This window comes from Bombyx mori, chromosome 25 (assembly GCF_030269925.1).
Source record: "Bombyx mori chromosome 25, ASM3026992v2".
Lineage (NCBI taxonomy): Eukaryota > Metazoa > Arthropoda > Insecta > Lepidoptera > Bombycidae > Bombyx > Bombyx mori.
Genome location: NC_085131.1, coordinates 12,879,608 through 12,893,618, shown reverse-complemented (window position 1 = coordinate 12,893,618; position 14,011 = coordinate 12,879,608). Strand labels below are relative to the sequence as shown.

Here is a 14,011-nt window from a genome sequence, read left to right as displayed (position 1 = left end):
AAAATACCATAGTCCATAGGTTGCGTGCGTTGGATGCAGGCGGCGCGGGAACGGCATTTCATGTCATTATTGTAAAGCTGAGGTTAGAGCAAGGTTGGTCGACCACCTACCGATAGTAATAAATTGGCCGAGGGCCCAATTGCATAATTATGCTAATCATAAAAAAAGAACAATGAAATCTAAACTACTTCTTGAAAATTCATTGATTTATTTCTAATTTTACATTGTTTATATCACTTTTTTCGGATAGGTATTGAGTATTTTCTTTTTCAATAGAAACCTCTTCAACTTTAAGCTCATCTGTGTCTTTTTCTTCAACAGGCAATTTAATTACCTTATTATCATCTTCTTTTTCTTCCAAAAATTTACCCCATTTATCTAACCTCTGATTAATGTCTGCATCAGTTTCAGCAATTTTGTACTTAGTTTTGCCATCCCATATCTCTGCAGTGATTTGTCTTTTGCCAAACCATCTTCCGTTGATCAGCTGAACAACAGCATCAGCTTGTTCCGGCTCTTTCATAGTTATCTGTGCCACTCCTTCAGGATGGCGATCATAGAGCACTACTTTCCGAACGTCTCCACATTTTCCACATTCTTCCCTCAAATCTTGCTGATAGTCCAGAATAAGCTGAACCTCTTTATCAAAATCACTAGAGTGGAATAAATTTTTAACAATAACTACTCTTTCGTGTTTAGAACGTTCACCAATAAACTTCTCTGGCCTCCAATCAAATAGTTTTTCTTTCATTTTTTTAATTTTTTCCAGCTCTTTTTTTCTTCTTTTCTTAGGTTTGAGGGCAGGATTGTATTCCCCTTTTAGTTGAAATTGAGCTCTTTCCACTTTAATGGTATTGCCTTTACAATCGCTGCCATCCAACAATTTTAATGCTAAATCTACGGATTCTATTTTTATATAAGTACATAATGCATCACCCTTGAAACAATTTTGTTCTTTGTCCATGTATAATTTAACTTTCATTTTTTGGTTACTTGGATCTCGTTCAACGAGACCACACTTCTGCATTAAGTCCACAAATTCTTGTTCAGTCATGTCTAGAGGTAAGTTTGATACATAAACTTTGGTGTTTTTATCATCAGTAGGTTCAAACCACTGCGGTTCACTTTTCCTTTTGACAGCCATAGCTTCTTTTTGCAACTCCTTCTTCTTGTCACTACCTTTCTCTTTCTCATCATCATCTTTCTTATTTTCAATAAATCCATAAGACATTTGATAATAAGCTAAAAAGTCATCATCAACTTTTGGTATCCAAGCCTTCTTGGTTTCATCCCAAAAATATTTTGAACCATCAGCCTCTGTGTATATATGAGTGTCATCTTCATAGCTGTAAACACGACCAGGTGCTTCATCACCTTTAGCATCCCAAGCATTGCTGGTTTTATTCCAAGTGTAAGCTTGACCTGATGAGGGGTCAGTATATACAGCTTCATTATCTTTGTAAGTTATGTATGATGCATACTCACCCCAAGTACTAGAATCAGTAATAGATTTGGAGGGTTTCTTTGTTTTTTCATTATCTTCAAGTGTATTATCCTTATCATTTTCACCCTTATCATCAGTTATGTTCAGAACTGTTTTTTCAGTTTGTGATGAATTTTCTTTCTGCAGAGTACTTTCTACAGTAGATTTTTCTATGGAATCGGAAGTAGGTACATCTAAAGTTTGTGATGTTGTTTTCACATCTTGAACATTTTGAATTTTGTCATTATTAATATCTTCTACCGATGTAGTATCCTCTATCTGATTATATGTAGATTTTTCTTTTGTTTCTTTTTCCTCTTCCGCTAACTTTTGAACTGTCTCTTCGGAAAGTTTGATCACAAATCCCGTTCTTGGATTTAGTTTAGCCATTCTTGCATTTATTACGTTAGAACGTTACAACTTTAGATGTAGAATGTGTACAGTTAAGTGTTTGGAAATATTACATGATATTCAACACCTGATGATGACCATATGATTATGGCTATCTGTATTGCAGGTACAAAACTTGATTTCTACAGAGATAAACATACGTCAAATCTTTAATTTCATCCACATTTCATCCGATTTCAAATTGGCATCTACAAAATAGTGCTGGTAAACGTAAACGTAAAGGTTATCGCAGATTACTAACATGCAAATCATAGATAATACTCTAAATATTGAAGTACCACATGTCAATTGTTATCAGGGAAATTGGATGCGCTAAAATGTATCGATAATTTTCGAATCGATTAAAATTAAGTATATGTTGTATATTTTAAAAGATTTTGAAGCTCTAAGTCTGGTCTGAGAATCTCAAGTTCAATCTGATTTCCAAAAAACCAACATTAATCATCTACAATCAAGAACAACGATGAAGTTTTTTTTTACATATTTAATGAAACTCAAACTCCTTTTATTTTATTTATTTTTATTTATTTTATTAGGCTCACAATACACATCACAAGCTAAAGATACATAAAAAACACAAATAAAAAGAAACAAAATCTGGCTTGCAACATAAGTTATGTGCGCACGACAAAACAAGTCATATAGTGCTGAATTTGGTGGTTCGAGAAATAAATCTAATTTATAAAATTCTCGTGTCACGGTGTGCGTGACTGAACTCCTCCGAAACGGCTCGACCAATTTTCGTGAATGTTACCGTGCATATCGGCCAAGGTGGAGAATCGAACAACATCTAATTTTCATCCCCCTAAATGTTAAGGGTGGTCCACCCCTAAATTTATATTTTGTAGACAAAAATTTTTATTTTTATTTTTTTATTATACAGCATACAAAAATATATACAAACCTACATTTTCATCTCTCTACGATCAACCCTTATTTTTTATTTGTTAATTAAAAACTTAAATTTTTTTTGCAAGAATTTTGTTTTTATTTTGTCATGAATTAAAATAAAAAAATCTGATGTTACTCTCAATTTTTCATTCCTCTATGATCAACCCCTATTTTTTATTTGTTAATTATAAACTTTATTTTTTTTGGAAAGAATTTTTTATTTTTATTTTGTCATGACTTTAAATAAATTTCATATTACTCTCAATTTTACTCTTACACGATCAACCCCTATTTTTCCATCTCGATTTTTATTTTTTTTATTTTATGGACAGATCCGTAATTAGGTTGCAAGATGGCAATCAAATATTATAATTGTAGTACGATAAATTCTTATTCAGAGTTCATAATTTCAAGTTCCTTTAATTATGTTTTTTTTTAATCCAATTTGATCTTCCGCCCTCGCCGGTCGACTACTGATCAACTATCAATCGATCAGTTATCCCCGCCAGGTGTCACCACTCATTCAGCAAACATCACGTAGTAGGGATGAGGACGAAGTCGGTCTCCTGTCTTAGTCACTATACATTTTTCAGCCATGTTTTTTTGATTCTATTTGTGTATCAACCGTAGCAGTGACTGTTATACCTATTATTTTAATTTTTCTGTGCAACTCTCATGTTAATACCTGTTAGTTACCAATGTTACTTACCATACTCCTCTGAAACAGCTTGACAGATTTTTATGAAATTTTATATGCATGTTCAGTAGGTCTGAGAATCGGCTACTATGTATTTTTCATACCCCTAAGTGATAAGGTTTATCCACCCCTAAAATTTTTTGATCAATTTTTTTTTGTTATAGTGAGGCATCATGTGGTTGAATGAGGTTTTGTTATTAATTTTTTTCTACAATAGAAATTCCCTAGAAATCTTATATATGGCAAAACAACGTTTGCCGGGTCAGCTATCCGGGATCCTCCAAACGGTCCACTGAATTTTTTTTAGTAAATTACCATACTTTTACTGGTATTATATTTTATCCCGGTTGATTAATGTCTCAAATTAATAATATTCATTTTTCAATTCACTCCATATTATCATTTTTCATAAAAATAAGAATATAAATTAAAATCGCTTAGGGCCAATGTGTAGGAAAATTTACGAGAAAAAGAATATATTTATTTTTGTGTAATTAAAATAAGACATGACTTAAAAGTCTTAGTTACCAGATTATAAAATCCCTCATAAAAAAATCATTCATACATTGTTTGAATACTGTCACATACTGTGAGACTTATAGTCGGATTTTTAATTAGACGAAGCCAGCTGACAGTAGCTAATGTCACTTTGTGAAATAATGTTGCTATATTTAAAGTAATAGTGTAGCGTTCAGTTCTCGTTCAATCACATAAATGAACAATGAGTGTGAAGAGTTAATCATTAATTTCAAACTATAAAAGAATATTATTTATATTTTACAATAAAATTGTATTAAAGTGATCCAATATAATAATATGTTACTAGTAGTATGTAACTACAATCAGTTTTTTTTATTTTCATTACCTATGTACCTATAATTGTTATATTTTATACATCTATAGTTTCAACTATATGATGCATTGGAAATAGGACAGTCTTACAAGCTTCCTCGCAATGTTTTTCTTAATGTTTAAAACACTCGGTATTCAGTACAGGTAGATACCATAGGAACATAATGTTTCGTCGAAAACTCGTTGGTATGTACAAAGCACGGCTGAAATTCGAACCCCGTGCCCGATATCGGCAGTTCGGCACACTAACTATTCACTAGACAATCGAGGCAATTTCATTAATTCAGGAGTTTTTTCAATCGTTCACTTTGTCACAACACTATTTTTATTTCATCAAAAACTGACAACACAGTAAACGTCAGTTTACTTCGTCTAATAAAAAATCCGACTATAAGTAACTTATTGATTATTGAAAGGAATAAAAATTGGAACAATGGAAGATTTAAAGGATGTGTATTTGAGTCCATTACCGGAATCGCCGTACGTGAAGCCGTTCAGGTTCAATTACACGCAGAACGGCAAAGAGAAAACTTGGGATCTTCTAGAAGTTCATGACTCCGTTGCCATCATAGTATTTAATGTAACTAGAAGAGTAATGATATTCGTAAAACAATTTAGACCAGGTAATCAATTTCTTTATTCTCAAGTTATGGCAAGTACTCATGATTAAAAGTGAAATGAAAAAAATATTACTGATTCACTTAGTTTGGTTAGAAAATTTGAAAGGTTTTATTAAAGCTACATTTTCTGTTTGTTTGTCTGTACAGTCACAACCTACCACTGACATATTCGTTCAGCTTATTAAATTATTTAGAGTTTCTAATAGGAATATTTATATTTGGATATAAATCGATACAATTTTTTTACAGCCATTTATTACAATTCAATAAAACCAGAAGATAGAAAAGCATCAAAGATAGACACAAATAAGTATCCTGCATCTCTTGGTGTCGCTTTGGAAATATGTGCTGGAATCATTGACAAGAATTTACCCATAGAGGAAATTGCCAAGGAGGAGGTGCTTGAAGAGTGTGGCTACAATGTTGAGCTTTCAAATTTGGAAAAAGTTATAGCATATAGGTACAATTTTATTAGAGCTGGTTTATTTGATTTACACACAACTGTAACATTAAAATATAATTGATGACATTAACACTTATCATCATTGTGAATAGTCATTATTTGAAAAATGAGTTTTTCTGTTTGTTTCTTTGTACAAATGGTGATTGTTTTATCTAGCTTATGATCGAGCAATGACGCTAGCATGCTGTCAAACAACATGATTACCTGCCCACATTTTAAAGGAGCTCAAATATGGCTTTGAATTTGATTATAATGTATATTTGCCCTACTAACAATAAATGACAAATTAATATTTATACTATTGTATCAACTTTAAATAGAAATTGTAATTTTGAACTAAATTTGGTGTTGGTTTGATTTTATACTCTCAGTTGGCCTTGAATAGTAATATAAATTTTGAGAAAACTAGTTAAATCAAGTATTGTTTCTGATAAACATTTTCTATCTACAGGTCAGGTGTCGGGGTTCAGGGTGCCTTACAAACAATGTTTTATTGTGAGGTCACAGATGATATGAAAACTGAACAGGGTAATCATCGTTTTGTATTACGTAATTACATGTTGTTAATCAACCATTAATTTTTAGGTAAATACATGTTTTAGATCTTCAAACAGTTAGAGACTTATTGATGCGAGGCTAGACTTTGGAGTAAAAAAACATTGTGCAGTAGTCAAGAATCCTTGTGAACTCTTTCCTTCCACTTTATTTTAGTGAGTAATGTGATGAGGAGTCATTTCAAAAGTAGTGCTCAAGATCCTGAAGTCTTTGCAGGCTTTGAGTTTACACAAGCTTTAGAGTAATTTCATTATTGATATTTTTAGTGTCATATGATGGACACTAATAGGAATCTTTCAATCTTTGTACAAAGAAAATACAACAGAACATTGTTGTTCCACATGTTACACCTAGGTGCACAAGCACATGTTTTAATAAGATCTTGTTAGATACTAGGACTTTAGTTAAAAATGAAGAATGTAGTTTTCTTTTATGCTCTTTCTTTGTATGATCAGCTTAGTTTTCTCTGTTTATGTTGTCATTCCTATTTCTGCCATGAAATAATCATCTGTGATTCCTACATAGCGGTGTTCATGTTTCTCTTATGTTATTGCTCTCGAAGATACACAAATATGCTATCGACTTAATAAATTGTTAATGTATTGTAAATGTAACCACTCCAGCTAAACACCAAGGGGCTAACAAACTCGACCTGTCTATTTTACAAAATGTTTACTTTACCTACACACTAAGGCAGAACAATCATAATTTTGTTTGAAGGTGGCGGCGTTGACGATGAAATTATAGAAGTTATAGAGAAGACAATACCTGAAGTGGAAGAGATGCTTCGTTCACAAGACATCCTGTCCAGTCCACCGAGCTGTCTTTTTGCTTTAATGTGGTTTATACACAATAAAGCCGATAAGTTTAGGAAGTAAGTCTTACTAACCAATGTTATGTATTGGTTTTATAAGACCTGATTAGCAAATTATATTACAACTGAAAGCTTTCCACATGTCGAACATACAAGCCTATATATACAATACATGGAAAAGATGACAAAACATTTATCACCATATTTCAATTTCTCTATAAAATTATCATAGCCTATAATAAATATTGTCACAATTGTCAAAATGTCATAAACATGTTAGCGACTTAACAGGTTCACTGTCCACAGACCACATATGGTCTGTAGAGAGATTTCCATATCAGTCCACAGATATTATGTGGTATGTGCGCGCGTACAATTTCTAAACCATCTGATATTGTAGACGTAACAAGAAAGTCTCATATTTAATGCGGATTCGGTAGGACACATCACAAGCATTATAAAAACTGCTGGGACATAGGGAAATACTGGTTTTTTTTTTTCGAAAGGGTATAAAATAAACTGACAACTAAAAAAAAAACATGTGTCCCCGAGTTATGATGCGGGGTAGACCAAAAGGCTTTTTAAAAAGTAACGACAGAGCTACCGTTCAAGGCCGAAGGTGGTTAAAGACTTTTATTCTTCATTTTTTTTCCTACCTAAGCTGATAGCCTTGAGAAGCTATTTCAGCGTAACCCTAACTAGTAGGTGAGCTCACGGGGCTCAAACCTGACCACGTTGCTAACACGAACCCTAGCAAGAGCCGTGCTTCGCAAATTCTACCACCGGATCGGAAACGCGACCCACTGAGAAGATCCAGCGAGAAACTCAGTGGGCTTGTTTTATTCATAAACATTTTGTGCTTATATACTATATTACAAACAAGGGCTGTTTATCTTATTCTATTTCTGGGTATGGAATACAAGGAATATTATATTTGTTATCTCATCTTAATTACCAAAGTTAAACAATGATGATGTTATGAACATTATCTGGTTACAAAGAGCTATTGTGTAATAGGCTGATTATGGCTACGTAACCCCGTCCCCCAATCCTCCAAGATGTTGCGTATTGACAGTTGCTGCTGGAGCCGATGTTTTTTAACTTGGGGCTGCTGCTGTATTAGGAGATGCACCAACCTGGGTTTCCACCAGAACTTGTAAATGGTTGTTCCAATTGCTGCTGTTAGTATTATGATGTATAGAAATATTGATGGCAGCTGGGTGTGCTGGGGATGATAATAGTGTCTGCTTCCGGGATTTTAATCATCTCTGATTATTTCAGTGTTCTGTAATTACTTATGCTTTACATAGTCTAGTTTTATTCTTATAGGTGAAATTTGTTTACTACGGTGTGCTCGTGGTAGTGGTATTGTTGGTCTGATATTGATGTATCGTTGATGCGTCCGTAATATTTTATCCAATATATGTACGTTGCAGTTGTTATTAGCGGTGACCAGGAAGAATCCTTTGCTCCTTTGATATTGCATGTCGTTATTACAGACTGTCTTTATTACTACTTCTTGTTTTAGGATTACCATCCAGCTGTTGTCTTTGATTTGTTGTACTATGTTGTTTTCATAGGTTGTTGGTGCGTAGATGCAGTTATGAGGCTCCTGATGTTGTATTAATTGGGCGATGCAATCGTTTGAGTGCAGCAGGGTTTGCCACTCCCAAGTGTTTGCAAATGACTTCGTTTTCTGTGATTTCCACGCATGGCTCGTAGGGGTAGGCAAACTCGTTATTTCCAAGACAGGGAGGTGGTTTTTAGGTATAAAGATTGTGTTGTTATTATTTGGGATTGAATATAGGTGTAGTAGGTAAGGTTGTTCTGCAACTAGTGGGATATCCAGTATAAAGGTGAGTGTTTTGTTTGTGCTAAATGCCTTTACTATGATGGATTTTTCCCAGAGGCGTATACTGTGTATACTAGGGTCAAAAGGGAGGTTACTGTTGTTTTCATTTTGTATTAGATATTGTTCTTCAATTAGGTATACTGGGTCGATTATACTGGGGTGCATTGTGTTAAGGTGAGGAAATGTTAACGCGTTTTCTAAAGACTAGTTTGTCGAATAGCTGTTGAAGTGATGTCTCTATTTTGTTATATTATATGGTTATTATTTCATATTAATTTTCGAAATCTTAGTTTTGTTTAGAAAACCTATTAATTGCTATTGCTATTTCATTTTGATTATTTTTAATATTTTTTTAAATTAAACTCATATTCATTGATGAAGTCTTGCATTATTCTTATTGTCCTTTTCTGATAGGATCTGTCTGTATTTATTGGTAGTTTTAATGCCTTGCTATCGTTATTAAATTTAATTGTGTCATTCTGGTCTACGTTTCCTGTGATTGCTTTTACTATGGAATCCAAATCATCAATTAGTTTTTTGCCTATATTTTCTCCTAGGTACATTAACCAACTCTCTATTGTATCTATGAGGTATTATATTTCTTCACGAAAATGAATTGTTTCGTTATATTTTAGTTTCATAGTATAATTGCTACATATTTCTAAAAAATATCTCTCAGTAATGTAGTGTTATATATTACTGCCAGGTGGTATGTGTCAATTTGGTATTGAAAGCTTGCTTTTGTCAGAACGAGTATTCCGTTGTGGCTGTCTATTGATTGTATTACTGCTGATGCTGCGACGAGGGTGATGGCGATTCTGGAACATGTTCGGGTAGCCTCAATAATCGGAAATGTACTTTTAACTGTTTTAGCATTTATGTGTTTCCAACTATCTCTGCGACTCGTTCCGGGTGAATACGCACAATTGTATATGGGCCTAGGTATTTTGGCTCCAGTTTGTTTGCTCTCGCAATTTTTGTAACCTGTTAGTATACAGTGTCGCCTAGTTTGAATCTTGCCGTTTCGGTTTCTTTGTTGGCCCTGTATATATGGTTTGTTATTTTACGGCAGATAATATGTTATTTATAAATTTTTGCGTATTCTCCATGATTTGTTTATGTTTTACAACATATTCTTCATAAAATTCTTTAGGACAATGCAACTCTAGTGGGTTTCTGCTGTCTGTTTGTCCATATAGGAGTTCAAAAGGTATGAATCCGGTTGCGGCATGAAGTGTTGTTGAGGATTATTGTATGTTTTTCTGGACGTGTTAGGTTGGTTTAGTTGTTCGCGTCTGACTCTTAGTTTAGGCTCTTCCTGTTTTGCTACGGTAATAGCCTGTTCCAGGTTTTATACGTTTTTAATCTGTATGAGAATGGCTGTAATTGGATTACGTTTGTCTAGGAATGTTTCCAATGCCATTTTCTCGTAGTGCTTATGTTTTCCGGATTTTTAGAAATTAATACACTCATAAGCACTCTTACTTTGTCTCCGAACTGATCTACTGAGTTATTGTTTCTGGAGACTTGCATTAGTTCATGTACAAGTTGTAATTCGGTTCGAAATTCACCGAATTTTCTGTATAGGGCCTCTTTTATGTCTGTCCAGGTTTTTGCGCCTGGGCTTTGTGACAAAGCTTCAACAGCTTTATTAGTTAACTAGCCGTACCCGACCACTTCGCTGGGCATTTAAAATTAACATTATTATTTATTGTCATTATTATTAGGGAGTCCAACACTCATATAAATATTAGCCATTGAGTACGTGTATTTTCTACATGGATACCAAGTTTCAAGTCAATCAGATGCATGGTCCAGTAGTTATAACGGAACATCCGTAAAAACCACTGTAGATATACTATATTATATTAGTATAGATTTGTTTCTGATTAGGTTATACAGGGATCTTCCCTATTGGTTATTAAATTTAGCGCATTTTCTACACCTTCTATGTAACATTCAAGTGTTCTCCTGTTACCATCGTAACTTGGTAGCAGTTTCGAGAATGTGGAAGAGTCCATAGACACTACTGGTTTTTCCTCAATAAAAGTCTTTTCGTTCTGGGTCCCCTTATCGTATGACATTTTAATCGTGCGAGCTTAGAGAGCGCTAGACTTGAAAAATCTGTACAAGTTGTTGTGTATAAAACAATGGATATTTGTAAACAGTACCTTCACACTAAAAACATTACAAAGTCGTATATGGAGAATTAAGGAGAAAGGTAAGAAATCTCGGGAATTAACAGAGTTAAATGGTTACCCCACGAGCATTGCCGAAATATAGGCTGGAGATGATGGAGAGTCTAACTGCCTCTGCTTAAGTCTTCTCGCCTGTTTTGTTATATGCTGCCCGCTGTAGGTTCTTTGTTCGCCGCATATTTTTTATCGAATTTATTGTACAAGCCCTGCAAAATTATATACGACTTTCCTACCGTTCAAAGCAGAGAATGGTTAAAGACTGATTTTTTTTCCTACATAAGCTGATGGTTTTGTGAGACCATATAAGCGTCGCCGGGCGCTCAAACCTGATGTTGTTGTTAACATTTACACTAGTAGCGCTAGTGCTTCGCAGAATCTACCACCGGATCGGAAACGCGACCCACTGAGAAGATCCGGCGAGAAACTCAGTGGGCTGTGTCTGTGGGTTAATTTACTCGCCGAGCCCTGCGTCGCAAGCGACGGGTTCGACGAGAACGATGACCGACAGATTTATTCATAAACATGCTGTGCTTATATACTATGTTACAAACAAGGGGTGTTTATCTTATTCTATTTCTGGGTATGGAATACAAGGAACATTATATTTGTTATCTAATCCTAATTACCAAAGTTAAACAATGATGATGTTATGAATGTTATCTGCTTACAAAGCGCTATTGTGTAATAGGCTGATTATATTATGGCTACATAACTAGTATATAAATATTTTATAACAAATTGTGGCATACATTTTAATCATAAATAAACCGACTTTTAATAAAAACATAACTGGACTTATGGACCATTCCCACTTTGGACAGTGAATCTGTTAATAAATCTACTAAAATATACAAACACACCTGGTTGTTAATAAAGCGATGTTCTTTGGAAACATAATCAATGTTACAATGTTAAATAGAGTAAATTTTTCACATAATCCGAGCACTGTGTGAATGATCGCCTAACTCTCAGAATAAATTTCTATTTATGGCGGGTAGTTATCACAGAATACAAGGTATTTGACAGATGCTTGAACTTCACTACGACATTACATTAAGCCGCTTTCAGACTACGCTATAATAGCATATAGTATATAGCTCATAGCACAACAATATCGCATACCATACGTTCACACTGTGCTGTACTTTATATTATTGGCTTACTATACGCTGCTATACTATATGGCACTATAGTATAGCGTAGTCTGAAAGCAGCTTTACGCACACAAGTTCCGAACAATAACATTTTGACCGTCGGTCTACTGAGCAATATCACTCGCTCGATGGAAGATCTTCCCTTTGTCATATACCTCCACATATTCAAATCAGAGTAACAAAAATAATAGGATATGAAGTTATGAACTTTGAATTTGCTATATAGTATACATAGTATTATATTAGTATATTTTTTTATAGTTAATTTTTCTTCTATTAATCAAAATATGCATCCAAAAGATGCATAAAAAATATATGGTAATATGGTAATTTTCAATGAACCTCTTAAAGTGTGGGAGCTAATAATAATTGAAGATCATTGTGCATATAATATACAAGTTTTGGACAGAAATATTACCTGCTCATATAATCTGGTGGAAGATCTGCTCGTTATCCTTTCCTAGGATTATGTTGTCGTAATATTGTTTTAAATGGTTATGGTTGGCTCCGGGCTATTGTGGGTTTCCGGGTGTAAGTCGATATGAAATTAATATATACTTTACTACAGGACATTCGACCGAACTTGCGGGGAATGTAAGAAATCGAACAAATAACTGCAATTGTATGTATCTGTATTTTTATACTATACTATCTTTGTATTTTCTGTGGGCGTAGTGACTCGTAAATATAGTGTCAAGGTTTGATGTAATATTATGTTCCGAACGTTTTTTGGCTGTGTAAACTTTGAAAAGATAAAAATCTTAAGCATTGCATTGGCTTGTTTTATTTAGATGTGAATTTTTAAATATTGTTTATTTATATTACACACAATATCCTTGGTAGCTTGTTGAAATTGTTAAGTATGTGACGTATCCTTAGTTCAGGAGAACTTTTTAAGAGAAGATAGGCCACATAATATATCTTATTTATTGAAATATATTCCTTTTTAGTATATTTCTTTGATGAACTCTGGTGATTTAACTGGTTCACCCGATAAAAAAATTGTTATTATAAAAAACAAAAAGACTAAACCTCCACTTCTGGCCGTCTGGTCTTTTTGCTAAGCGATGAATCATAGTGCTGTGAAAATTAATGAATCCTCTGCGTGTATTTTTCACATGCCAGTAACGTCTGTGGTTTATCATCGGGATCCGATATTATATCCTCATGTTACATACTCAATATGAAGTACTAGGTTTGGAATTGATTATTTAAAAAAGTCCACGTTCGTTTTTACATTTAGATTACTTTGATTTTTGTGATTTTTTGGCTGCAAACGTGTTGATAAATTAAATGTAAATTTTGGTTATGTACTTAGAACATATGATAATATGTTATGATGTTGCGTATATTGTTAGCGTTAAAGTTCCTTCTGATTGTAAATAAATAGGAAGTACATATCGGGTTGATTTCATATGAATATATTATGTATTTAGAACAAAAATGGGTTTGTTAAATTAGTTCAAAATTACTATTAAATGCTTAGCTTGAATTTGTATTTTAGTAAATAGAGCCCTGTAACATTCCTCGAAGTGAATTACATTAAGAAGCCCTTAATTATGTTTCGTTGATTGTGATAGTTGATTATCTCATTGCGATTGAATTTCGAAAAATTGGATTTAAAAAAATTGTGCGTAGAAATAAGACTACTACACGATGTTTTTTTTATATGGATACTACTATTACGGATATGTTGAATATTAATTAATTAATTAAATTGGAGCTTCGTTAAAAATTTAATTATAATTTTAATCATTATATCAATTGGATGTACAGAGAAGCAGAAACTGAAATAAACTACAAATGAAACTGTACCTAAGTAATTTGCTGAAATTAGTCCTTTTTGTAATTTCAAAAATCGTGAACCCTCAACAAACAGTAGGTGCCCCCCGCGGGATTCCTCGAGCCCCGCGCCCCCTGACCGTGTGCTCACGCCTCATCATCATCAAATTTAAACAACGAACGGGATCCAAATCGTCTTACTACTCGTGTTTTTTTATTTTTATTGCCCTTGTAGGCCA

The 14,011-nt window shown here is 33.7% G+C and overlaps 2 protein-coding genes across 3 annotated transcripts; one reads left to right on the top strand and one right to left on the bottom strand.

Annotated features, from left to right (window-relative positions):
* Nucleotides 1-191: 191 nt before the first annotated feature.
* Nucleotides 192-2,166, bottom strand: LOC101740997 (HIV Tat-specific factor 1 homolog). The gene has a single exon (XM_004924034.5). It carries the CDS (start codon nucleotides 1,871-1,873, stop codon nucleotides 200-202), a length of 1,674 nt encoding a protein of 557 aa, XP_004924091.2. The 5' UTR covers nucleotides 1,874-2,166; the 3' UTR covers nucleotides 192-199.
* Nucleotides 2,167-4,020: 1,854 nt separating this feature from the next.
* On the top strand, nucleotides 4,021-12,763 carry LOC101741144 (uridine diphosphate glucose pyrophosphatase NUDT14). Of its 2 annotated transcripts, none has more exons than XR_009976731.1 (6): nucleotides 4,021-4,071; nucleotides 4,730-4,957; nucleotides 5,204-5,414; nucleotides 5,869-5,945; nucleotides 6,693-8,134; nucleotides 8,847-12,763. XR_009976731.1 is itself a non-coding variant. In XM_062676202.1 (6 exons), exons 2-6 carry the CDS (start codon nucleotides 4,768-4,770, stop codon nucleotides 12,602-12,604), a joined length of 678 nt encoding a protein of 225 aa, XP_062532186.1. In that variant the 5' UTR covers nucleotides 4,039-4,071; nucleotides 4,730-4,767; the 3' UTR covers nucleotides 12,605-12,763. The 2 variants fall into 2 exon arrangements, 1 of the variants encoding a protein (XP_062532186.1); XM_062676202.1 differs by having other exon boundaries at nucleotides 4,039-4,071; nucleotides 6,693-6,846; nucleotides 12,559-12,763.
* Nucleotides 12,764-14,011: the final 1,248 nt, after the last annotated feature.

Coding starts and splice junctions, on each gene's coding strand:
- LOC101740997 (XM_004924034.5), bottom strand. CDS start 1,873: ATGGCTAAACTAAATCCAAGAACGGGATTTGTGATCAAACTTTCCGAA.
- LOC101741144 (XM_062676202.1), top strand. CDS start 4,768: ATGGAAGATTTAAAGGATGTGTATTTGAGTCCATTACCGGAATCGCCG. Junction 4,958..5,203: donor CGTAAAACAATTTAGACCAG/GTAATCAATTTC, acceptor ATTTTTTTACAG/CCATTTATTACAATTCAATA. Junction 5,946..6,692: donor TGATATGAAAACTGAACAGG/GTAATCATCGTT, acceptor TTTTGTTTGAAG/GTGGCGGCGTTGACGATGAA.